The sequence below is a fragment of the Lissotriton helveticus genome, chromosome 7 (genome assembly GCF_964261635.1).
Source record: "Lissotriton helveticus chromosome 7, aLisHel1.1, whole genome shotgun sequence".
NCBI classification, from domain to species: Eukaryota; Metazoa; Chordata; class Amphibia; order Caudata; family Salamandridae; genus Lissotriton; species Lissotriton helveticus.
The window spans coordinates 501,996,266-502,023,364 of record NC_136068.1 but is presented as its reverse complement, the minus strand read 5'-3'; the positions used below and the strand labels follow the sequence as shown (position 1 = coordinate 502,023,364).

General features: G+C 45.9%; 1 protein-coding gene across 1 annotated transcript in view; it reads right to left on the bottom strand.

Moving 5' to 3' along the window:
• Positions 1-27,099, bottom strand: part of LOC144768683 (RING finger protein 112-like) — a 352,704-nt gene that overhangs the window by 183,283 nt on the left and 142,322 nt on the right. Inside the window, exons 9-11 of the mRNA XM_078652512.1 lie at positions 25,161-25,265; positions 24,528-24,578; positions 4,661-4,717 (exon numbers count right to left, since the gene is read on the bottom strand). Coding sequence (XP_078508638.1) covers positions 4,661-4,717; positions 24,528-24,578; positions 25,161-25,265 — 213 coding nt within the window. The remainder of the gene's footprint in view (positions 1-4,660; positions 4,718-24,527; positions 24,579-25,160; positions 25,266-27,099) is intronic.

Below are 27,099 nucleotides of genomic sequence, written 5' to 3'. Positions count from 1 at the left end.
AGCGGGGCAAGCTTGCTCTAACAAGGTCCCGATTGGCCAACCGATCTGCATAAGAAAGAGCCCCACAGATCCGGTCGTTGCCTCCCCCTGACTTAGGAAACAGTCAGAGGCAACGACGGATAGGTGAGAGTTTGCTCTTTTTACTTGGGCGCGGTCAGGCTCCGTTGATTTAGTCCGACTATATATATATTTGTTTTAGAGCTGATGCTACCATAACACATTAGGCTCAGTGTGTTTAAAAGGTTTTTTAGGAGTATGTTCTTTACCTGTATTAGTGGTTACTTTGAGAATCACTACCAGCTAGATTTCAGATAGTTGCTACTTAACTTTATGCTCAGGTAGAGAGCTCTCTTCTTTACGTGTTCTGTCACCGAACCAGTAACAAGAGCCAACCTAGGTGGGTTGATTCACCAATTGAGCAGTAACTTAAGGGGAAGAGAAAGTGGCGGTGGAAAGAAGTGATTTTGAATGTATTAGATACAGGGAGGATTCTTAACCTAATGTAGCTCTCCACTATATCTAGTTTTTGGTTTTTACCTCTACAGAGCGTGGCCTCAATAATTCCTGAGCATGGTCCAGGAGAGGCGAGGTCTGGACCCCGGTCATTCTGGGTGAGCAATAAAGTTTTTTAATATTATCTAGACTGTTACAAGTAAAGTGGGACAGCGTTAACACAGTATATCATTTGTTTTTGTATTTTTTGTTTTTACAGATATAAAGTGACATGGAGGAAAAGAAACAGTTTTCTGGTTAACTATATCCTTTTTTTCACTTTTGTTTTATTTTCACTTGCAGTAGCATTAATATTTAGAACATAGGCCCAGAAGAAAGCCTGGGGCATCTCTCCCGTAAGGCTGAAACATGTTGGCCCCCATGCAGTCATTTGTTTAAACTGCTAGATTTTTTGCACTGTTCTTTGTTTTATTAGGAAGTGGACAGGGCTCAATAAAATTCTTTCCTGTTCCCCTATCCTTTTTAATTCACCACTTCAATTCACCATTATTTTTGTTTTTTGCACTGCACCTGATCCCATCATACAATTTTCAAATGGTCTTGAAGTGATTGTTGGGTCAGAACTTGATTCTGGCAGAGGGTACGCAATATGGTCTCAGTGATCTAGAGGCATACGACCCTTGAAGGAAGACCAAATGATAATATCGATCATTGCAAGATGTTGATGGGAATCCTACATACCAGTGGATGGTTCGATTCACAATCACTGACGGTCCTATGTTATTAGCTGTCCCACTTTTGAATTACCCGGAAGTTGTTCTCCTAAACACAAATAAGTCACTGCATGTGACATTTGGGTCGCAGTAAGAGCTCTTCTCTTTTCAGACCCCTAGGTTTTGTTGTTATGTACTAATGTTCGGGGGAGTCCAACCTAGGCGGGTCCTAAAAATATCCCTCAGACCCTTAATCTATCGTTTTGTTTTGTGAATATGAAGAGTGTTCCTATGGTGGGCGACCCGGCCTAGCGAGAAACACACGCTCTGCATCCCTCCAGGCCGACGGGAGCGATGCTCTCTCAAAGAAAGAACGGATCGTGTCTAAGAGGTGTTTCCCCAGGCGAGACATGCATGTCTTAATGAATTTGCAAGGTAGTCCATGGGGGCCAGGAGCCTTGCCCGTCTGCAATCTCGCCAGGGCCAAGAAGAGCTCCTCCAGCGAAACCCACTTTTATATAGGTTTGGAGACGACATTTTATGAGAAAGCAAGGCTGAAAGAACTGCAGTTGATGGCCTTGATATGGTCTTAGATAAGACGGACTATGAAACTCAATTATTACAGTAAATCTGCCCTTATTTTGGAATCTCTGGGTACCCTAGAGCATGTGACGGATACGTGCATCCCCAATAAGGGTGGCATGTACTGATAATGTTTGCCACTTACGACAACCGGAAGGAAGCGCCAGTGAGCTGGGTGAATTGGGATTTGGAAGTAAGAATCTTTAAAATCGAGGGCAGTCATAAAGTCACCTTGTTGTAGTAGAGGTATGACACCCTGTAGAGTGACCATGTGGAAATGTTCTGACAGGATGTACCTTTTGAGGGGCCTGAGGTCTAAGATAGGCCTGAAGGACCCGTCCTTTTTGGAAATGAGAAAGTAGAGGGAGTATACCCCTGTGCCTTCTAGATGTGATGGCACTGGCTCTAAGGCACCGTTGAGTAGGAAAGTGTCTACCTCTTCCTGAAGCAGGAGTTGGTGTTGTGGGGAGAGAATGCGTCTGCGGGGTGGGATGTTCGGAGGTGTGGAAGAGAGCTCTAAACAGTAACCATGACATATGATGTCTAGCGTCAACTGGGCTGATGTACTCTGCTGCCTTGTGGGGAAGAACCCTTGGAGTTGACCTGGACAGGTGTTGTGTGGTCAGGGGGAAGGAGGGGCATGTCACTGTTTTACGGGGCAGCTCCCCTTGGGGACTCACCCTTACCTCGCCTTTTGGAGTTGTTGACTCTGCAGGAGGCATGAAAATAATCCCTTGTGGAGGGTTGTTGAGGCTATTGATGTTGGAGAGAGGTGGAAGCGTCTGGGGAAGGGGCTTTTGAGTTGCCTCAGTAGGTAGGCCACCGAAAGGACCTACGAGGAGAGAGCGTTTGTAGGGTGCCATGGAACTCTTCCTCAGGCAGCCAACGGTTCTGGCTGGGTCTTGCCCTTGAGGCCCAGAGCTCCAAAGATGTTCGGGTGTCGTCTCCACTTCTCTGCGACATTTAGAGACGTTGAGTCTGGCGGTATCGAAGAGTTTTCTTTGAGTGTTAGGAGGGGGGCAGTTGTCGCAGGAGGCCTCATCGTGCTTGGGAAAGAGGCAGAGGTTGCAGACCTGTTGGAGATTGGCCCAGGGGAATTTGTCATGACACCAAGGACAGTAGTGGATCAGTGTCTGTGCCATCACAGGTGACACATGCTTGCCGTGGATAAACAATGGAGAAGTCCCCAAAGGGTCAAGCCCATACAGGGGCATTAAAGTCGTCCCAATCCCTGACCTGGACCTGCAGGCACGCATCGAGTCAATGCGAGGAAGGGTGACACAATATAGAACAAAACTGACAGAAGGGAGAGGAACCGAGAAAGCCCAAACAAATCACGCAATGGCGTTGATCTGGGGGTTGGTAACAGATGTGTAAACCTGAAGGAGGAAAGAAAACAACCTAACAATGGAGCTGATGCCCTTCCGCATTACCAGCAATGGGTGGTTTGGGAAGACTTCTTCGGGGAAAAACAACTTGCACACATCCGGACCCAACACTTAATGGCAGGAGTATGCACCGCATGAGTATCTACAACCACACATGCCTCGAACAAGAGGTTCCAAAGAAACTGGAATGTTCTTTCTGAAGGACTGTAAACACTTTGCTGAGTGACAGGTATGTGCGAGAAGCATGGGTTGTTTTCAAAGAATTTCAAAGTTGTTTACAATGCTGATCGACTTGCTACACCAGTATTTAGGGCAAGTAAATGTTCACATCCATATTAAAATCTCCTCTCTGAATATTACCCACACCTGATATAGAACTAGATTGTTTCCATTCACCACCTATGACAACATGGAACCAGGAGTAAATTCATGCATGGGATGGCTTGCTAATCACTTATGACGTGCAGCTAGAGATGAACCAGCGTGCTTCATCACAATATCCACACAGTTCCAACTGAACAAATTAAATACTTCAATAGAGTATACTACAATCTAAGTAGATTGTGTGCAATCAATAGAATCCCTAATCCAAACATCTAATATGTACAATTTGGGCTGCACAATTGTGGCCTTCCCGGTAATGCAACAGTACTGACCCATATTAATACCACACTGGCACAGATAGTTTGGTGCCATGTAGCACTAGAACTCAAAATGAAAATACTGGAGCTAATAGAGGAATGGGGCAAGCCTAGCAGTGTGAGACTGTTGGTAGATATGGGCATGATGGTGGTGAAACTGGACATTGCACGCCACTGGGCAGCCGAGGAGGCACTCAGGGAATGGACTTGTGGGATGGATTACTCCGCCAAGACAGAAGAATTTGTGTATAAAGCCTGTGTATGCCCCAAGAAGCAGAAAAAAGTGCAGGGACTGTAGTAGGATATTATTAGGGCCTACTTCCAGACAGTTTCAGGAGGACTTCTGGAATGAGGATCTGAGAAGTCATAAAATGATTAATACTCCATGATCTTTTTACATCTGTTGTTAAACTAGTGTAAAGAGTTGTAAAAAAAAGGAAGATGAATCAACATTGTGACACTCAATGGTGAAAATAATTAAAAGGCAGGTGTGAATTATTTGGAAGGATTTAGATGTTAAAACAAACGAGACAATAAGTAGGAAAGTGACGTGGCCCAAATTGCACAATTTGAAAGTTTCACGCTTTAGACAGCAGAGCTATCCATCAGTAAACACATTTCTTTAATTTACTTGGAAGACAAGGCCTGTGGTTTCAGACAAAAGATTTATCCCTCCCTTTACAAAATGTACAGACTGGCCTCTCATGCAGCAGAGCTACCAATTAGGTCACACACATCTTAGAGTCTGGACACTCCAGTTGAAAAAGGTTTTTCAAACTCCTGAATTCAACAACAGATCTAGCCCTTGGTATTCCCCAAATTTCAGACTTTATGATTTGAAATTCTCACTCCTCTTTTGAATGACCTATTATTAAGTATTTACCTTAATCGGCTGTAAGGCAAGGGCATCTTCCAGCTCCTCAGACGCGTGAATGAACATCTGTGTTGAAAATATGACATGTTAAGCCTGGAAAGATTATGAAACTATGCCAAAGTTCTGTAAAACAGGGCAAAACAGTAAAAACATCAAAGAACAGGAAGGACACAACAAGGCTTCAAGAGACTAGAGGATCATTGGATAAGAAAGACGTTTATAAAAGAGATAAGAAATGTTTATTTATTTTATTTATTTATCTTATAAAGCGCACTATCACCTTGCAGGCATCCTGGCGCTGATGGCTCAAAAGGACGGACGAGTGTCAGACGGGACAGGACAGAACGGACAGAATGCATTTACTTAGGAAACAGCCAAGTTTTAACCTTTTTTCTGAAGAGAAGGAGCTCCCTGGTATGCCTAATCTCACACGGGAGCAAGTTCCACAGCTTGGCCGCGGCCACCTCAAAGGATCTGCCCCCTGATCTAGTCTTCCTAAATTTAGTAACTCTCACCAGCCTAGCTGCCGAAGATCGAAGCAGCCTGGTTGGGGTGTACCAAGCGAATTTGGATTGCAGGGGTAGAGGGCCAGTTCCATGGAGGGCCTTGAAAACGAGGCATAAGGCCTTGAATTGTACCCTCTGTCTCAACGGGAGCCAATGCAGTTTAGCCAGGGCTACCGGCGCATGTGCTCTCCTAGGAAGCCCCAGAACCAACCTGGCGGCCGCTGATTGCATTCTTTGGAGCCTATCCAGCAGGAAGCCAGGGGACTCCAGCAGTAGAGCATTACAATAATCCAACCTACAAAGATTGTACACCTTGCCACTTAGGCGCGTGCCTGAAATGGCAGTAGTGGCAGGATCTTCCGCAAAGACCGCAGAATAGCAAAGCAGCAGGCGGTCGTTTTTTTGACATGAGTCTCCATGCTGAACAATGTACAGGACTGAAGCGAGTACTGTAAGTAACATTATGGAAGTAGGATGATGACAAGTAATATCATGTTGGTAGGAAATTCTTTGCAGGCAAATATTTTCACATAAAACGTTGGCACACCATACATTTCAGCTGAAACATTGATCTTAGAAAATTTCCAAAGAACAGACCTCAATGAATTAAAGGAATATTACATTAAAATGTAGCACTGAGTGGAAGTAGATGTTACCATCACTGCTCACTACTTTCCCTCCTGGTCAGTTGTCTATTTAGTCCAACCACCTCCCTCAATCGACTACCCACTCATGAAAAAAGTCAACAGACCTAAGACAGATTGCCCTGGAGGAGCAGCGGTCTGTCAAAAGATGGTCTCTTCTTCCAGCACTTGTTAAAATTAACTTGGGTTTTCAAAGAGAAGTGGGGAACCAGACAGTTAACATGGATTTAAGTGGGTAGGAAAGTCAAGCCACGACTTCCACTCATCTTGTATAATAGACAGGCTGTACCGTACTTTCTTCCCTTTGATCTCTGACGCTGGAAAAGGCAAGGGGCAGGTTCTACTTGCTAATAGGCCAGGTGAGAGTGTGGTAAGGTTGCCCTACACTACCCACATCTCTTCCCTTCTGCAACAAGATTTTTCTAAGCTTCTACCTGGAACAATGTGATGTCAGTGACTGGGTGGCTTGGTGAGTGTACAGGGTTGACTTCTTCAGAACTAAGGGTTTTCCCCATATTAAAAGACAACCTTTTAAAAAATAAATTCTTAACATTAAATGTTTGAAACTAAAACATTTACTTTTTGAGGAAATGTATAAAAGTACAAAGTAATTGCAACAATCTTGAGACCAAATAAAAAAAAGAAATACCCTTTGATGTAGGTGGGATCCGTAGGGCGGGATTATATTTTTTATCAATTCTGGGATTAAGAATTCTGGCCCTGACTGGGTCTTTGAATATGTCGGAAGCATGTTTAATGACCCCTTTTATCATTGGTAGAATTTGAACAGTTTTTTGTGACTGTTCAAAGGTGTCTAGAAGGAGGTCTTTGTCTGCTGGGTCTGAATGCATGGGAACACCATGGTAGAGAGCAGCTCTATTTAACAGTTGACCAAAGAAAATATTGTCATCTGGGGAGATGGTTTTGTTGGATATGGGTGGGGATCAGGTTGGTCTGTGGGATCTATTGGGTGATTATAGTCTTCCCAATCGTCCTGTGGTGTATCAGTATCCGCATCATGGTCAATGAAAGGGTCATTGTTGCCTCCCCCACCCCCTATATTATAATCGTCATCATTGTGGTAGTGATGAATGAGGTGGGAGTTTTGGAGGCTGTGGAGGAGATACAGGTTTAGGAGGAAGAACAGGCTCAGGAGGAAGGAAAGGCTTAGGAAGAAGAACAGGTTCAGGGGGAGGAACAGGGGAAGAGGGTCTTAAAGGTGAAGTGGCACAGTCTTTTTTCTTCACAGGCACTGCAGAAGTGTCTGGTGTGTCCAGCTTCCTTACGTTGTGTGGAACAGCATCCACATGTCCTGTTTTTGGGTTTATTTAGAGTTTTTTCTGCTTTGGATCGACAGGATCCTGTCAAAAAAGTTCTTCCTCTTCGGTAGCCACTTTCGGCACCAACTTTTTCGGGTCTGAGCGGGGTTAAGATTTGTGTTCCGAGGCCTTATGAGATGGTTTAGGGTCCTTCGGCTTGACTATGGAGTCGGAAATCTTTTTCGGTTCCGAGGGCTTGGATTTCGGATTCAATGGTTTTTTCAGCGTCGAGGTAGTCTGTGCAGATTTGTTTTAGGGAGTAGGTTGATCTTCCGTTTTCGGTGCCAAAGGCACTTGCGGGACAATAATATGCAGTTTGCTCGGTCCAGAACTTACCGGAAGGCTTGTCCTTTTTCTTCGGAGCTGGGCCAGAGCTTCTGAAGCACGTTTTCGGTCACGACTGGGACCAGCAGGCGAAGTCTTCACCAGGGCCTTCTTTTTTTTGGGGTGGAGTTGGGGTAGGGGCAGTTGTACTTACTCGTTGACCAGGAGTGATGTGGTCGTCTGAGTCTGGATCGTCTGTTTCGGACACGATTTCCAGGCCCTCAGAATCCTCCTCCGGGAGAACAGGGCTTTCATCGAAGATGTCCACTGGTGCCGGAGCTGCTCGCTGCTGCGCCATGATGTGTCGTCGGGCCCGGCGATCAGGGATGATCTTTTTGGATGGAAACGAGGTGCAGGCCTGGCAACTGTTCTCGTCGTGCTCGGGCGAGAGACACAGGTTACAGACCTTGTGATGGTCTGTTTCCCCTCCTGACATGACCACAAATATTAGGCTACAAGTTTGATGTAAATAAAGATGAACAAGATGAAAGCAAAAATATTAAAATCAACCTGTAAAGATGCCCAAAGGTTAAATAACTGAAAGACATAAGTAGCTGCAGCAGCAATCTAATAGCCCATAGTTACTGGTGCCAGTAAACAGCTGATCGTCCGAACAGAGCAAGTCAAAGTGATTTCACAGTAAAAAGGACAGAAATCCAGTATGGTTAATTAGTTTTTAAAATATGTATTGCGCAACAGCTACCCAATGAGGGTTTCCCGGCGCAGACAAATAGGTCGAAAACAGAATAGAACCAGAGAATTCTATTTATCAAACAACCAGGTTTTAAGTGACTTGCGGAAGGTGATGTAATTAGTCTCATTTCGGAGCGTGACTGGGAGGGAGTTCCGGAGTGAGGGCCCTAAATGTGAAAAGGATTTGCCCCCCCCCCCCCAATCCGGGCCAGTTTGAATTTGGGGATGACAAATCTTCCTTGTGTGGCCGATCGTAGATTACGGGAAGGGATATATGGCTTAGCCAGAGCAATAAGGTAACTAGGGGCAATTCCTGATTTAATTTTATGCATATAGGTGAGTGTCTTAAATTTTACTCGGCTCTCAATTTCCAGCCAGTGAAGTTTGCGTCCGTGAGTTGAAATAGATGAAGTCTTGTTGACTCTGCATAGGAGCCTGACTGCAGAATTCTGTGCCATCTGTAATCTATGAATTACAGATGTTTTTGCTCCCACATAAAGCACATTGCCGTAGTCCAGCCTTGATGTAATTAAGGCATTGCCTACGGTTTTTCTGGTCGCTTTTGGTAACATCCACCAAATTTTTTGCAGCCATTTAATGATGGTGAAACAGGTGGCTGCGACTTTAACAGACTGGGAATGCATACTGAGGGTCTCATCGATTAGCACACCTAAGTTGCGTACTTGCGATGAGGGAGATGGAAGGACACCCATTTTGCACGGCCAGTGTTGCTGGCTCCAAAGATTTTTCTGTTTTCCTAGTACCAGTATCTCTGTTTTCTCTCCATTTAGTTTCAAAAAATTAGTTTGCTTTTAAGCTGCTATGTTATTTAGACCTGTTTTGAGTACAGAAGGGGTAGCAGTGTTATGAGCAGATAACGAGAACAAGATTTGAGAATCGTCTGCATAAGAATAAATAGATAGTCCGGATTTCTCAGCCAACTCAGCAAGTGGTCTTACGTAGAGATTGAATAATAGGGGGCTGAGGATGGACCCTTGTGGTACACCATGGGCAAAAGAATGGACTTTCGAACAGGCATTTTGAGAGAAAACTTGGAAAGTTCTGTTGGAGAGGAAGGCACTTATCCAGTTCAAAGCCTCTCTTCCAATACCCTGTGAACTCAGTGTATTGATAAGTACATTGTGGGATATAATATTGAATGCAGCGCTCAAATCTAAAAGAATGAGCGCCACTGTTTCTCCATTGTCAAGATGATGGCGAATGCCTTCCGTGACCCCAGTAGGGTGGTTTCGGTTGAAAAACTCACTCTAAAACCTGATTGCGAGGGATGAAGGAGATGGTGTGTTGTGACATAATGAGTCAAGTGGGTGTGAATATGTTTTTCTAAAATTTTAGACAGTACAGGGAGAACTGTACTGGTGGCAAGTAGGGCATGTACGCGCTGCTGACTGATGCATTCCAACAGTGCGCTCACAACCGCCAGCTACCAGAAGATGTTACCAGACAACCAACTCAGGCACACGCTTCAAGTGCAAATGTATGCGTAGTCACTAGAGGCATTGCTGAGTGACTGCGTCAGCAATCCAACGGCATGAGCATACCTAGATGCTGAGTGTGCACGCCTTGAGACAATGCCTAACAGCTCCGTTGGCAAAACACAGTTGCGACACGCTATCCCCAAAGACCTCAGTGGTATTTCCCACATTGTCTCATGTGCTAAGTATGCTCCAGGTCTCTCCACAAGAAATCTCAAGTGCAAACAACCAACCGTGCTGACTGCGCAAACGCACAGGCAGGAAACATTCGGCAACATTGCTGTCGCCCATGAAGCCAAGCAGCTGCAAACGGGCTCCAATTATAGATGTTGGCTTTTCCCCACTTGGGGACAATATGTTGAAGAGAAGACTCCAATAATCTAAACAGTAAGGTATGAAATAAATCCTGTTTATTGAAGTATGAAGCCAAGATGAAAAGTCCATTGACCAGTATACTTCCATCTCTGCAGTTCCTACTTAACTGCCTAACAGACACCATCTTCCAAAGAGGAATGTAGAACCTGGAATCACGCTTGAAGATGCACAACATAACCACAGATTTACAGACTAAAGAATGCAGAAGAAGGAATACAGAACACACCACATAATAATGATATAACAATCAGGCACTAGAGACGGCGAAATTTGAACACAGAGACTGGGCACTGTGCTGAAACAAGTCTGAACCCAGGGGCAGAGAAAAACTAACAATGCAGCTGATGCCCATGGGCATTGCCAACCAAGGGAGAAGTCACTATAACTTTTGACTTGAAGGACTTCTTCGAAGAAAAACAAGTTGCAAACATTCAAGCCCAACACAGGACTGCAGGAGTATACAGAACTTGTGTTTCTACAGCCACATCTTGTATAAACAAACCGTTTTACCACTGCATTTGTTAAACCTTTTATACAATTAGTCATAATTTAGACAAAACTGTGGGTTTTATTTTAACCACAGATTTGTTGTGCTGTGCCACACTTTTTTTCAGCTGATTTTATTCTGGTGAATGTTCAGATGATTTGAAATTCTAGACAAAAAGTATAATTTTCTTCGGGTTTAAAAATGCGGTGAAGTGGGGCTGGAATGTTTTGGAAGTTATGGTTTCTTCCCCAATGTGGTAATGTCTTGCAATTTTAATTAGAAAGACAGGATATGGGACAGCACATGTGATATTCGAGTAACAAGAGTTTCAGAGTTTATGAATGGTAGCACTTCAAAACAATGTTCTAGAACAAGTTGTATATTTCGAAAAATGTTACCACTTTATAACAACAAGCATGATTCCTGCCTAAATCAGGTGTATAATTACATGTATTCAGTAAACCGCAGCAAGCACTTCTTTTGTCCTCTCTAACATAATGCAGTTTACCATTTGTTACTGAAACATTTATGGATGTGCAATAAATAGTTTCACTGCTGCTCTTGTAATTTTAATGAGGAATTGACTAGTTTGTTTGTAATTCCGCATGGCAGATACGTTTCAAATAGATTTTTATAGCAGAAGATTAGAGGCATGGGATGACTATGGTTTGTGTACTCCTGGCAATTGTTGATGTTGGGTTTTAGAGGGTTACAAGGAGCCACAACTGGGAGAAAACACTATGTACCTTCCAGCTGAGGGGTGCAAAGGTCACTGAAGTCCTGGTTGCTTCCCTCAGGCTAATGGTGACTATGGGCCTTATTTAGAGTTTGACGAACAGGATACTCTGTGATACCTCACACCATATTACAAGTACCATAGGCTAAATTGGACTTGTAATATGGCAGACGAGACAACCTCCACATGTGTGACGGAGTATCCCTTCCTTCGAACTCTAAATCAGGACCTGAGTTTTACCTACCTTTTTAGTAACACCCACTATTGCCTTTGTAACCAACATGGATAACAATCGTTCCAACAATCTTCACTGTAAGGATCTGCTCAGCAGAGACCGCCACACAGGCACAGTGTGTAGCGACTAATACCTTTCAGCATGAGCTGGCAACAGTCCAGGATTCAGAAACAAAAGCCCTTTTTGTCTCAGTTTCTACCAGGTGTGTGCTGATCAATATTTTTCTTTTTTTGTAGATAGACAAATGGTTTTGGTTTAGAGGAAGTTCAACAGAAGTGAGATTCAATTTGTAAAAACACTACTTCAGCTAAATATTGTGGTGTGTTTTAGGCTTTCTTTGGTGAGAAAAATATGTATCACTGAGGTCAAGACAATTCAAGTGTGACAGCACTGGATGCCTTTCAGACTCTGTCAGCCAGGTTCAGAATTTAGACGACAAATCTGCCTTATAGTGAGATAGGAAATGATTTTTCAATGGTGAAAAGAGATCTAATTTCTTAGTGCCACCTAAAAGTCTGGCTGCTGGACTTACTTTGTAGAAGGCAGTAACAGATTGGGGTAAATACCCGAGAGCATTCTCAATATCTGGAAAGAACTACATACAGATCAATTTTGTGAAATGTGATATGAGAGGAATAAGTATTTTCTACAGATGCAACAGCTGTGTTTGCCAACTCAGACTGTATGTTGGTCTGGTCTATTTCATTGTGCATGAACAGTTAGGAATGACATCACCCAAAAAAGTGCAGCCTAGTTTTCCACTGGGGCATTTGGTAGGATGTCACAGACCTTGAGATGGAGAGGCTTGATTGGTTTTTGGTCCTGGGGCAAGCTTGGACATCGACGAGCTAGTTCTTTTCTGATTCTTCAAAGAGATTAGTTTTTAAAAGGGCTTTAAACGTGGCTTCTGACGATATATTATGAAGATGGGAGTGAAGTTGGAGTGGTCTGTGAGTTCAAGGAACTGTGAGGCTCTTTGTTATAACTCCCTGACCACATTATTTGCTAGTTAGATTTTGGGAGAATTAGCTTTTCCTTCTCAATCATCTGAGTATTTGTGGGCTTACAGATGGCAAGTGGTGCAAGAAAAGACTTTCACTTACCTCTTGGGTCTATATGGCTAGCAAACCATCCTTGTTCCAGGCGCACTGGAGTAAGGGGGGTGTTAGGCTGGTAACCAACCGGTATGTAGATTGACCCATTTGAGAAGTGCATTGTGGTTGATAGCAGCAATTTTATCCTGCACCCCTGCAGACTAAGACAGCAGGAGTTCAGGGACTGGCTTTGGCAAATGGCCCAAAAGGTAAATGGCTGGGCCCCGCCCTGGAGCATGTGGGGGATGGGTATATGGAGAAAGAAGCTGCCTGGTAAACGGCAAGCATTATATGTGTGCCTTCATATAATGATGGGATGGAGTGATGGAAAGGTATGGTAAGACAAGACAAGATGCACCTCCGAAATCCACATAAAGCCAAGATGGTAGTGGATGCTTATGTAGCAGAATGAGGACGGTCAGGCGGTGCCAAAGCGTATCTTAGGAAGAGAAGAAAGGTGGGGATGGTACAGCCTAAAAGGGATTTAGCACAGCAGGTCTCGGCTGGCCAAGCCATGACATGTTACATAGCCGAGCAGGGATCAGTGAAGATTTGCCCAGTAGGGGCTTAGCAAGAGAGGAAGCTGAGGGGGTGAGGGGCGATTAATAGGCAATAAGATGTTTGGAACAGTTTCTGTATTGGCATGAGTCAAGAAGATGTCTGAGCGGCCTGAAAAAGGATGGGAGAGCGCCAGAGCTTGACCATTTCAGTGAGTGTCATACATTATCAGTCCACATGGCATGGAGGAGACAGGTTGTAATACTGAGACGAGGATTGCATACATCATGCCAAAATGTGAGTGAGGTATACAAGGGCTATACAGACAACAGTAATTGGGAATGTTTACAGGGGGCTACCAGGAAGAGGGTGGTTAAAGACTAAGAAAGTCCTGGGGCAAGCTTGAGGGACACGGATTTAGCAGCAGGCAGGGCCACAATTATAAGGAATACTTACAAATAACCACACGAAAAGAAATTGGGCATGGTTGAACAATAGTTCAGACGAGCGCTTCATAGTTGAGTGACTAAGATACAAGAGAGATTTCAATATGTTGCAACTAGAGTGTGTGATAGTGTAGAAACAAAATTAGCGAAAAGAGAAAATTGTAACGGCCCTGGTGTCAGAGAGAAAGAGCTAACAGTAGCAATAAGCAGAGGCTGGCTGCTAGGGATAGTAGTGTGATGAGAAAGTTTGTGTACCACGCTTGAAGAGTAGCAGGTGTCTTTTGAGAATAGCCAAGAGCCCCGTTTCATGACAAACGTGAGAGGTGAGAGGTGGATGTCATGAACAGGTGGCAGTGAAAATAGGCCAGAAAACCACACATGCCAGATTTGTTTATTTATAAAGTTTTATATAGCGCAAACATGACCCTTGTGGGTATCAGAGCTCTTTACAATGATCAAGGCGACATGTATAACATCATCAAGGAGGGACAAGGTATAGGAGAATTTCCTAGAGAAGAAAACCCCAGGTTCCAGGTGGACAGCTACCAGTCAAATAGAGTAAGAACATAGTTTGAGAGAAATAAGCATGCTTGCAGGCAAAGGATAAATCATGTCCTGGAGTATAGTTCATGCGTTCACCAGTAGAGATTTGCTCATCAGTATTCTTTTGACTTCTTTCTTGATTGAAGCAGTTGAGGGATTTATTCTGATTTATGGGGAAGGGTGTTGCAGATTCTCGGGCCATGCCTGAGAATGCTCGGTTGAAGGTTTCCTGTTTATGAAATTTTGATGGTTTCAGCAGTAGGGAACTAGTGCTTCTAGAAGGTCTTCCGCCACCAAACAGCTCTAGCTTTTGTGCAATGTATATGTATCTCGGGGTGTTAAAATGTAGGGCTTTATGGGTCATACAGGCAATTTTCAAATGAATCCTTGCCTCACATGCAGGAAAGAATGTTGGTCTACGCAGTAAAGTAGGTCCAACATTGCATGACCAGGATAAGGAGATGGCAACAGATAGGCTGGGCAAAGAAGCAGGAGGTGGCACAAGAAAACAGAGTGAAAAGGCAAATTTGATGGAAAGAAGGAAAATACATACTGAAGTCAGAACAGAGATGGTAGTAGGTGCTTCATTTGTTTAAGGAGGACGGAATTCCTTTAACAGTCACAAGCTAATAGCATTAGCTGAAAGAGAGAGGAAAAAATTATTAAAAATTGTCATAGGTAATTAGGTCTTTAGGCTGGCGTGGTGGAGGGAAATCTCGCCAGGGAAGGGTTTTCCTGGATGTAGACCTTTACTGTTTGTTGGAAAGTAATAAGCATGCACTAAAAAACCAGGCTGTATGTTGCCGTACAGACCTACCCTAAGTGGTGAACTAAAACAGAAAATCATTTGGGCGCGCGTTGTGAGACAAGGCGATCCATCTCTACAAGGGAGGAGTTGCAGCCGAGGCCTGCACAACCCCGTAGAAGCCTGGCTGATGAAGAAATAGAGAGTTGGAGGTGCAGCCTGGCGTGATCTGTGCTGGCAAAAGCAAAGAATATTGGTGATTGCCTTGAGACCCAGCAGTGGACCCACAACGTTGGGAGCGGAGAGGAAGTGAGGCGGATATGCGGCCCTCTCGGTGCGGCCTGGTCACGGTGGTGCAGAGGGCGCCTGGGGCTGCGCCCCTGATCAGATTCCTGTGGCTGTGACATCGGATTCATTACAGTGCTACAAGATGTCTGTGGGCCCAGATCCCTTCTCCTAACGATATCGTGGGAAGGTCCAGTGCCAGCGCCAGACAGCAATCGCACAGGTGGGTGCTGGGGGACTTTTTAGGGGGCCCGCTTGGTGGTCCGTTCCCACACTGCGGAGGCGGCCGAGCTAGACCCGGTGTGGCTTGCGGCAGTCTGTTTCCATGAGGCCCGGTCGGCGATGGCTCACCCAGGCGCACAAATTGAGAGGCACCCGGAAAGGCAAAAAGACCTGCAAAGAGACCTGCGAGGCGGCTGTCCCTGTCAGGGGCAGAGAAATAGGCAACATCTAGCCTCCAGGCCCTCTCTCAGCCACCATGACGAAGGACAAATCACTGGACCAATTCACTACCTGCCCCGGCGGAGCAAGCAATGCCAACGGCGGAGGCCCCGTCCCGGATAATGCTGCCTTGCTCGCCGCGATAACCCAGGCCTCCAACACACTGGATGTGATCCGGATATAGCAGCCAACGATTACTCTTCTTGGCTAGACAATGCTTTTAGTATAACAGTACCGGTTAAGAATGTCTCTACTAACCGGAATGTCCCCTCAGCACCCTGGTTCTCTGAGGCGTTAAGATTGGAAAAACAACGGTGCAGAAATTTAGAAAGAAAATGGCGTAAAAATTACGACAATAATGCGAAAGATCTATACAAGAACTCACTTACCAAATACAAACATCTTATTCAAGCTGAAAAAAGCAAATATTATCAAACACAAATAGATTTGGCTCATAATTCCACCAAACAGCTATTTCAGGTGGTAACCAAATTATCCAATCCCCCTACAAGCACAATCACAGAGGTATCACCTGAACTTTGCGACTCTTTTGCAGATTTTTTTTAAAACAAAGTGCTGCAGATTCACTCAAATTTTGCTACGCAAGCTAATCCAGATTTTGTGGCTAGAGATAGATTGGCTAATAACCTGGTTGCGGGTTTTCCAGAATTCAGCCAAGTCTCATCTGAACAAGTGAAAGAGCTCATTCTTTGTATAAAATCGGGTTTCCCTCTAGATCCTTGCCCTCCTTCAATGATACAATTTATTTCGGAGCACATAGCCCCTACACTGACTAACATTTTTAATGTAATGTTTAATACCGGATTATATCCCCTGACTTGGAAAAAGGCTATTATCAAACCTCTCCTAAAAAAATCCACCTTGCATCCGACTCAACCTAAAAACTATAGGCCTATTGCATGCCTCCCTTTCCCTTCAAAGATTGTCGAAAAGATAATGAATATTCAATTATCTCAATATATTGATCAGAATAATCTTTTGGACTCGACCCAATTTGGGTTTAGGAAAGGTCACGGGACGGAGACAGCATTGATTAAAGCGGCGGATGAAATTAGGATGATCCTAGATCAAGGAGGAGCGGCGATTCTTGTCCTACTGGACTTGTCCGCGGCTTTTGACACGGTCGATTATTCCATTCTAATTGACCGGGGCTCAGCCATGGGCATAGGACTCAAAGCCAAAATGCTACTCACCTCTTTTTTAGCCAACCGCACGCAATCGGTGAAATTGGGAGAATTCTATTCACCAACGTTCTCTTTGCCATGTGGTGTACCACAAGGATCCTCCATCAGTCCGACATTATTTAATATTTACGTGTCGGACTAGGTTAGGACTATTAAAAAATTAGGGATGAGAATAACGTCGTATGCCGACGATACCCAACTAGTGTTAGCAATACACAATGACGGTATGCAAGTGGCAGCCAGCTTCCAGGAAGGAATGTTAACCATCAGTTCCTGGATAGCACAAAATTCCCTAAAGCTAAATTCCGACAAAACGGAGGTGATGACTTTCGGAAATTTATCACCAAGCTGGTCCCCTATGTGGTGGCCAACTGACCTGGGACCACTGCCACAACCAGTAAAGAAAGTCAGGAACCTTGGGGTGATGTTTGACGATAAGCTATCATTCATTCATCATGCGAACGCAGTGGTATCCGCATCATTCAACATTCTTAGAATGGTAACGAAGCTGCTCCCTTTCCTTCCATTCAGTGCGGGAAAAACTCTCACGTGTACGCTGGTTTTGGCAAAGATCGACTACTGTAATGGTCTCTTTCTGAATGCTCAGGAGAGAGTTCTAAACAAGTTACAATTAGTGCAAAACACAGCAGCAAGAATACTTTCTGGTACACCAAAATTTAAGTCCATTTCCTCAGTTATTCGCCAACTACACTGGCTACCAATCAGATGCCGAACAAAATTTAAGGCTCTAGGTATAACTTACGAAGCAATCAACAACGTTGGACCAGAATTCTTGAAAAAAGCACTTTGTTTATACACGCCCTCCAGAACTCTTCGCTCATCCTCAGCACGCTGCTTGACCATCCCACGCACAAAGAAATCATCTTGGGGAGACAGAGCATTCATAGTCGCGACCACCAGATTGTGGAATGTCCTTCCTCTTCATATTAAGTCTAGCCCATCTCTCATGACATTCAGAAAGTCGGTTAAAACTTGGCTGTTTAACCAGTGAGTATGCTTTATTTTTTTCAATCTTACGTCCCTCCGTCTTACAGCGCCGAGACACCTCCGGTAGTTGCACGCTATAAAAGTTTCATAAATAAATAAATAAACGGCAGAGGCCCCATCCCGGATAATGCTGCCTTGCTCGCCACGATAACCCAGGCCTGCAACACACTGGATGTGAAGATTAGTGCAGTCTCCTTCCTGAGGCAAGACCTCGGAAAGGCCATTGACCTCATTACTGAGGTGGAAACTAGGGTGTCGTCTGTTGAAGACACGGTTGCAATGCTGCAACAAAAAGTTAATCAAGTTACCGTCATAACACAGGAGTTGGCTTTTCGGGTAGAAGAGGCGGAGAGCCACTCCTGGCGTAACAACCTGCACCTTATTGGGTGTTCGGAGGCGTGTGACGGTACCGCTATGGAACGCTTCCTCACACAATGGCTGAAATCCCTCCTGCCAGGACTCCTTGTCCTCCTGCTTTGTCATGGAACAAGCCCACAGAGCATTGTCAAGGAACCGGTACTACTTGCACGCCCTGAACAATCATGGTTAATGACAATGGGAGGTTGGGGAACCATTGGCTGGAGCATCCGGGGTCCTCCGTTGAGACCTTGGGAGCCCTCCAACTGCAACAGATACTTCAGGTTAGTGGAAGTATTGGGGTGGGGGGATAGGGTATCATTTTTGGTTCCACAAGAGTTACTCCAGTTTAGGCAAAGGCACAGTGACACTGCCACTTCTCCGGACGCTCTCTGCATCTGGCATCCCCCCTGAAATGTAGATGGCCCCGAATACTACTAATTCCCGGCCTGGAGGGCTCAATATTATGACTTAGAATGTTCGTGGGGCACTTCACAAAAATCAGACAGGGTGCCGTTCTCAGGCAAGCCAAACAACTGAAGGTTGAAATACTCCTCTTACAGGAAACGCACAGGATGGGTAACAAAGCACTATGCATGGCCTGCTTCGGTTATGATAAGGGTTGGCACGCGGGTCATGAGGCATGGATATCTTCATACACCGAAGGGTCGCCTACTACCCGTCCAAAACCTGGCCCGATCCCGGTGGATGATACACCCTAGTGACAGGCACACTATATGGGGAATCACTGTGTAGTGTCTACGACCCCCGTACGCCTCACTTTCGTAGAGTCACACGGCTAAAGGGGGAAATCCCGGACAGCTTATCGGTGATGGGTGGCGATTGGAATGACACTATGGGGTCCATTGATCGATGGGAGAATCCAAACTGCATCATATAGTCTCTACCCTGGGGTGGTCGGACGCATGGTAAGCAGATCACCCAGCAGAATCAGGATTCCCTTTCCTCTCAGCAGTACATGGATCCCTATCCAGGCTAGACTACCTTTTTCTCCCACTTACCTACATTCACAGGGCCTTGTCCGTTTCCATTCTACCCAGGGGTCTCTTGGACCATTCCCCCATCACCCTAAAGCATATCAAACCACTATCTGACAGGCGTTCACAGACTATTTGGAATCTAATGCAGATACTGCTCCTTCAGGTACAATACTGTGGGAAGCCCTTAAGCCGACAATCAGAGGTATAGATATTAATTATCCCGCAGGATAAAAACGCTGCCGCCTAGCATAGGTGGTGGACTTAGAAAACCGCCAGCGAGCTATGGAAGACGAGATGAGGGAGGGCAAAGTGCTGTCTCCTCTTGGCACAGCAGCAACTGCACCAACACCTCACTAACGAAGCCCAAGAGGCATGGCAAGAGACCCAATCTAGAATTTACCAATTGGGAGATAAGTCCAGTAAGATATTACATCACCTTTGTCAGGCTGTGCAGTCACCCGCCCCGGTGCCTGTGCTGCAAAATGGGGAAGGGATTTTATGCACCACCTCAGACACATTCCTGTGAAATATACCACCTAAAGCATTGCCCGATCATATCCAGGATCAACTAGATGCACCAATCACGGTAGAGGAATTTGGTGCGGCCTTGTCGTACATATGCCTTGGCAGCGCACCGGGTCCTAATGGATTCCAGAGTGAATTTTTACGATCTCATATGTCCCAATTAGGCCCACACCTCTTGGGTGGACTCCATGAAGCCTTAGAACAACACATTCTTCCTCCTGACTGGCGCGGTGCTGAAATTGTGGTGGTCCTCAAACCAGGACACCCCCTCGAAGAACCCTCATCCTACCGCCCAATTTCTCTTCTGAACTTTGAATCTAAACTCTTGGGTAAGGTTCTCGCTAATCGCCTTCGCACATACATTCACAAGCTTGTCCATCCTGACCAAGCTGGCTTCATGCCACACCGATCCACCCGACACAACATTAGGCGAGTCCATAACGCCATTGCGAAGGCCCCAGAACTTGGTGGCGCCTCCGCCCGTTTGGTAGCCGACCGACAAGGTGATTGGCTCTCTCAGTTGGAATTATCTATTCCAGCTCCTCCGTGCCCTCAATTTTGGACAGCGTTTTTTTGTCCTACATACGCACTTATATATGGATCTCTCTGCCTCCATAAGGGGGCGGGAATATGATCAGCGTGATTTCCAATCAATCGGGGTAGGAGACAGGGCAGCCCACTTTCCCCGCTATTATTTGCATAAGCAATAGAACCACTGGGTGAGGTGGGACCCCCTGGTGCGTGGATATGATTTGTCAGCAGAGGCATCCAACAGGATTGTGTTACACGGGGACGATGTGTTGTTCTTCCTAACAGACCCTGGGTTCTCTGGCCCACAATCTTACAGATACTTCACATATTTGGGGAAACTTCAGGTCTAGGAACTAACGCGGCAAAGTCAGTGAAGTTCCCACTTTGCGGAGACTAGGGGCGAGGTACATGGGCAACCAAGCTATCCCATGCCGTGGAGGGCTTTCAATACTTAGGTATATACATCTCACGATGTCCAATGTCATCCTGGTCACATAATATCCACCCACTGCTATCTCGTCTCCGAGAGGAAACAAAGGGTTGGTCACCCCTACCTCTATCCCTGTTCGGGCGATCCACTATTTTTAAAATGGTCTCCTTGCCACGCATACTATATCAACTCCAAAATTTGCCCTATACTATTCCACAAGCGTGGTTTCAACAAGTAAACGCATGCCTCATTCATTTTCTGAAGGGGGGGCACTATTCGAGTTGCGATAAAGACCTGCACACAATCTACATATTGTGAGGGATTGCCGCAGCTGACAAATATTCTTACTATGCAGCCTGCCATTTACTAAACATTAACGAGTGGTGGTATGGCTCGCAGACGGACCCGGCTTTCACGATGGAGAGACTCACGATGAGCAATACCTCTCTCTTAGATCTCCTCTATAGCCAAACGAACATCTACCCCCAAGTGTGTAAAGTAGGGTTGCTGTTATGGAGTTACATGGTGAGGAAGATGGTTTGGGGAGGGCACCTGACACTGTGGCATGGGACCTACCAACGACCAGTCGCTGCGCTACCAGGCTTTTGTGCGTGGGATCGTATCGGGATCTCTACGCAAGGAGACATAATGCAGGGGACAGCACTTAAGTCCTTTCAGCAGCTACAAACAGAATACCACCTCCACCGCACTCAATTTTACAGATACCCCCAGCGTAGGCATGCCCTGGCACCATTAATCCGCTCTATAAAAAGATTGCCGGAGTTTCACCCTCTAGAAGGATGCTTATTGATGGGCAACCTCGGTGCCCACAAAATCAGGCAAATCTACCAAACATTGATCACCCATAACCAAACTACATTAAACACAAAACGTACAGCATGGGAGGCAGATGACGCAGACCTCACAGATGATTATTGGATAGAGGCCCTAGCCAGCCCCGAGGTGCCACTATAGCCACACGGTACAGTTTAATTCAATTTAAGTATGTATACAGGGCATATTATACACGCTCCTGCGCCTCTGGCATATGGGTGTCATCTCGTCCCCCACTTGTCTTAGATATGGTAAAGCAGAAGAGACCTTCCTGCACACAGTTTGGAGCGTGGGACACTCCAGCCGGACTGGCGGAAGGTAGCCTCCTGTCTGGAACAGGTTCTATCCTGGCGTTTAGCCCTTGAACCCAAATAATTTCTATTACACAGTACATAGGGGACTGGTGGAAATCGTTATAAGCAACATCTCTTATTCCTAGGCCTCACCCTAGCCAAGTGGGATATCGCCCGACATTGGAAGGGGACCTCTCTGCCATCGATGGGTGGGTGGAGGCAGGCAATGGACAGGTGCATGGGGACAGAAATAGTTGTGTTTCAAGCTCGAGGTTGTCTGCAAAAGCATAGGAAGATTTGGTCTTGTTGGGCAGCCCATAGAGGTATAGACCAACCCACTCACAATCCCTAGACGCTCCTTAACCAGGCAGTACATTCACTGAATTATGTATACCCTCATGACCGGTAGACTTGGCCATATACTCAGGCTCAAAGGACATTTCTCACAATGGGGGAGCGAAGCGTGTAGCCTGTGCCAAGGTTGTTTTATTGGTCTGTGCATTCACAAGCTCTTGCTGATGTTCTGATATACTGGTACTATTCTGTAATATATTTCAACGTGATGTTATGTATTCGGCCTGGCCGTAATGTACCACATAAATCTCAATAAAAAACTCCTTCTCCCATAAACTAACCAACTAAATGGCAAAGAGTTGTGTTGTTTTGGTAAGGATAGTATAAAACTGTTTAACTTATTTCAGAGAGAACAGGCCAAGTCAGCGGCTAAGACATAACAAGCGTCTAAGCTTTGGACAAATAGAATGACCATAAGAGCGTATAAGGACCACCAGGTCCAAATAGGGAAAGAGAACTTCCAGTTCCAAGAAGGACTCCAAATGGCCAATAAACAAAGTAATAGGAAAGGCAGGACATTAAAGCTGTTAATGGGAGGTTGTGAGGTTGGTGTTTAATTGGGAGGTATGGAAAAACCTTATGGGATGGGGGGGAAGGTGGTCTTAGGTGCATAGTTAATTAAGGGGTGAAAAGATGGGACAACACTTTTTGAGCCAAATGTATAAAGCATTTTTACGGTCACAGAAACTTCAATTCAGTGTTTGCAACCACAAAAATACTTGCTTTAATTTATTTATTGTATTTACTAATCCAATGTTAGGAGTCGTTAAACTGTTACTGATACCTAAAATGGGTTTGTGACCTCCCCCATACATGATCGGTATATGAAAGCGGCATGTTGTAAGAGTTCCTTCCAAATACCGAATCAGTATGAGAAGTATTAAAGTTTTGCCAACAAAATCTGGTTGCAAAACATTAGGAAATTCTAGATTTCGCTATGCACATTTTTAAAAAAAAGTTTGCTGAGGAGTAGGCAGTGGCCCAGCAGACCAATGTCAACACTCTAAAAACGTTTTTTTTTTAAAAAAGTAAACCTATCTTTTAAATGCAGCACTGTTTTCTTTTAAGAAACACAGACTGCATTAAAAAAATTTACTTTATTAAAAGGCGCTCTGAGACATGGAGGTCAGCTGCCCCTGAATGTGTGCCGTAATGCCGCGGTATTTCTCCCCGCAGGGAGTTACAACAACCGCGGTGTGATTCCGCATACCATTACTCCGCAAGTCGGAAGAACGACTTGCGGAGGGGGGGCGCTGGAATAGTATAATTTACTATACAACTCCAGTCAGTGCGGACACTAGGGAAGGTGTTGGATTTTAAATCCAACACCCCCCCCCCCTCGTAAGTCGTTGTTCCGACTTGCGGAGTAATGGTATGCGGAATCACAACGCGGTCGTTGTAACGACAGCATTGTGATTCCCTGCGGGGAGAAACATTTTCGGTAAACGTTGTTTACCGCTGCCCAGACGTGGGCACCATCCCTGCAATGGCCAGCAATCCGAGTGAGTTGCAATTTACTTGCTATCTCATTAATATTCATGGAGTAGGTCGGATTAAGACCCACTTTGAATTTTAATTTTACAAAAACAAGTTATATCAGTCGGTTTGTAAAATTCTTTATTGGTTGAGACTAGTTTTTGGTGGCCACTAATTCATGTATCTATCTGGCCTTCTATGTATTGTGTTGATTTTTATGGAAATATTGTACAGTGATATAATGATCCTTACAACGCAAATAAGGACTTAAGAGGATTCCAAATGAGATATTCTTTCCAGGATGATGATGGAAAAATAAGATATGCTTTCAAGTGTCATTAATGTCTAGTAAGGCACTGCATCCTAGAGGATAAATAGAGACACATTTGGTAGTGCTCCAGGAGTTTTCAGCAGCAAATGGTAGCACAGTGTACTGTCAGAGATCCCATGCTGAACAGACACGCATCTTTGATATTAGTAAGTTTGCACCAGCCCCAAAGTCTCATTAACTCAAATGCAAGGACCCTGTGCTGGAGGACAGGGTTCATTTCAAAATGCTAAAAAGTGAAGTCATCTCAATGATATTCTGGCTTTGAGTACATACTATGGCACTAGATTCTGCAGCTAGTTTGGTTTGGGTACGGGTTAAGAGAGAATGTTTAACATCTGTTCAGTGTATCATATCCTGAAATTCCGTACTCCTAACAGTGGACATGTTGCCTTCTCTGGCCTCAATTCGGAAGCTGTTCTAAGGCTGGCCGATGTATAAAATTATTCCCCCTGAAAAATTTGGTATGGAGTCACTATCTGTTATCCATAGGCTCAACCTGTGCTACAGCCAATTGATTAAGAAACCCAACTAACTCAGCAGTTCTGTGTATTCAGCAGAGCCAAGAATCTCACAGTGAGTTACTCTAAACAAGACATAGCAAGAGGAGATATGCGGGCTTGGTGCTGCTTTAAACAAAGGAAGCAAGATCCGTATTCCCATTTACCTCAAGATATTCTAGATCCGTCTCTCTCATGCCAGTGGTCACTGTAAAGATCTGCAAAAAAGATGAGACCTCATTAGGGGAGACTATCATCTGCAATTCACCAATGGCTGCTTCTTGAAGTAGAACATACTCATCACACACAATCAGTATACCCAATTACTACATGAGCTGCACAGCAAATATAAAACACAAATCACTTCTGAACAAACAAGAAGCACAACCTCACTTATTAGGTGTTGAGCTGCATACATTCGTCAAACCCTGAGATGAGTTGAGTCTACAGTAACCACAATCGCTTACCATATATGAACTGAGCATCATACACTCACCCGGGAAAGAGACTAGCAGCACACACTTTCGCTACTCGCGCAACTGATATCAGTAGAGAAAACCCATATATATGCCATATATGAGTTGAGCAGAACACTATCCCCACACTCGCTTACCCTAAAGGAAATGAGCAAAACACACAAGAGCCAGGGGCAAGCATTTGTCACAACTACACACCACCTAGGTATTAGGCGGCACACACCTGTAACACTAACTTAAATGCCAGTACCCAAGCAGCAAACACATTGCTATGGCCGCTAAAAAAGTGAAGCCGAGCAGCACACACTTGCTGCAACTACTCACCAGATAGGAGCTGAGCAGCATGCTCAATGCCGAAAGCTTCACAGAGCTCTCCTTGTTGGCCTCAATATCCAATGAAAACTCAGTATCAACAAGGAAAACGGCCACCTGGGTAAGTAAACATAATAACTTTTTTTCTTTTTTTTTTGATAAACAAATGTTTATGGTTTACAAAAGGAATGCACCAGCCATTAATCACTGTATCTCAATAGTCTAGGATTACATATACAAGTCATTGTTACCCAATGTACAGACAGTAATAAGACAAAAACGGGATGGAACCGGACAATCCCTTTATGACTAGACCTTCCCCCCCCCCCCCCAACCACTTCCCCAAAATTCTGTGATATTTCTTAGGGCATCCACGTGCCACATACATGACTTTCTACTGTGTGGCGCACCAATCCACTCCAGTCTGCCATCATCCCACACTTGGGGGTTTAGGGCATCTCCAGGAGACCGCATTGTCGTTTTTAGCTACCACCATAGCTGCACTGAAAAACAATTTCCCGTTAGGAGACCCGTCCAACCCATCAGTGATGCCCCGGATCGTGTATCTAGGGTCACGGGGAACCCCCCCACCACCCTAGGACCTCGGTGAGTTCTTCTTCGATGCCCCTCCAAAATCCCGCCAGATGGCGTGGCCAAGATGGCGACCTAGGAGGACGCAGGTACTGGAGGCTCTTCGCTCAGTCCTCCCCTAGCCGGCCGAATCTCACCTACGGCTCCCCCTCTGAGCACGGGAGTTGGCGTGAAACGAACAAGCAGGTGGCGCTTGATCCCTTGGTGCCCTTGTAGCTCGGAGAGGCCGCGACGACAGTGTGGACCCCGACCCCGAGCATCACGAAATGGTGCCTTGATAGAGAGGAAGCGGGAGCGCTCCGTTGCGAGACCTGAGCGGGCCGGCTGGAGGTGGGTCGCCGCACTGGAGAGCTGTTGGGTGGCAGCTGCGGCGACCCCACGAAGCAGCGAGAGACTGTTTGCGGCCCTCCAGGACAGCAAGTAGGTGGAGAGCCGCGCGCTGCTTGGAGGTGCGAAAATTGAGGTCGTGGCTTGGAGACCTACATCAGGGGCGCGGCGAGATGGGTGCTGCACCCCCGGGGCCCCCCGACAACGTCCCACGTAGTGAAGCAGAGTCCGCACACCAAGCGATGATCCCCCGGGTAGCGGGGGGGCACAAGAGAGGCGGTGGTGCCCTGGTGGGGGCAGGCCCGATTGTTACAAAATGGCAGAGTAAGCAGTGGAACACCGACGTCCAGGATCAAACAGCCGAAGAGAGCCCAAGCCTGTGTGCCTTGAGCAGGTCAGCTGGGGAAGGATCGGCCCACCGGAGGGCGGCTGGGGCACTCTAGCAGCACCTTTGCGAGCTGGTGAGCAGCATATTGTGGCCCCCCGCTACCCGCTGGGGGGGGAGGGTCGCGCCACGTGCGGTGGCGAGCAACGCGAGGTCGTGGCAGTGAGGTCTATACTGAAGAAGCGGTGACTCGGGCGCGGTCTCCCCGAGAATGGCTGTGAGGTACCATAACCTTGGAGGTGCGTGGAGGGCGACGCCTGAGGCCTACAGGAGCCTGGGCCTGGAGTGTTGCGGGGAGGTGGACAAGCCCTCTCGCATCGGGCCCACACAGTGACGGCAGTACTGACATTTAGACCTGGTGGGTCATAATCAGGTGAGAGGTGGCACAACTGACAGGCGCGAAGGGCCCCGGGACACTGGTGTCAGGCACTGGAGGTCCCATAAGGCAAGCCCGGCAAGCAGACAGCTGCAGGTATCACCAGCATCACAGGGAGGCCACGATCTATTGGAGGGTGGTACTGTTTCACCACCTAGCCCACATTACCACACGGCCCACCCGGAGACACAGGGGTAGCTCCACGAGGACCGGGTGCAACGTCCTCCCCCTCTTCTGGCCGCGCCGAGACTACGGGTGGGGAAGCGGCCCCA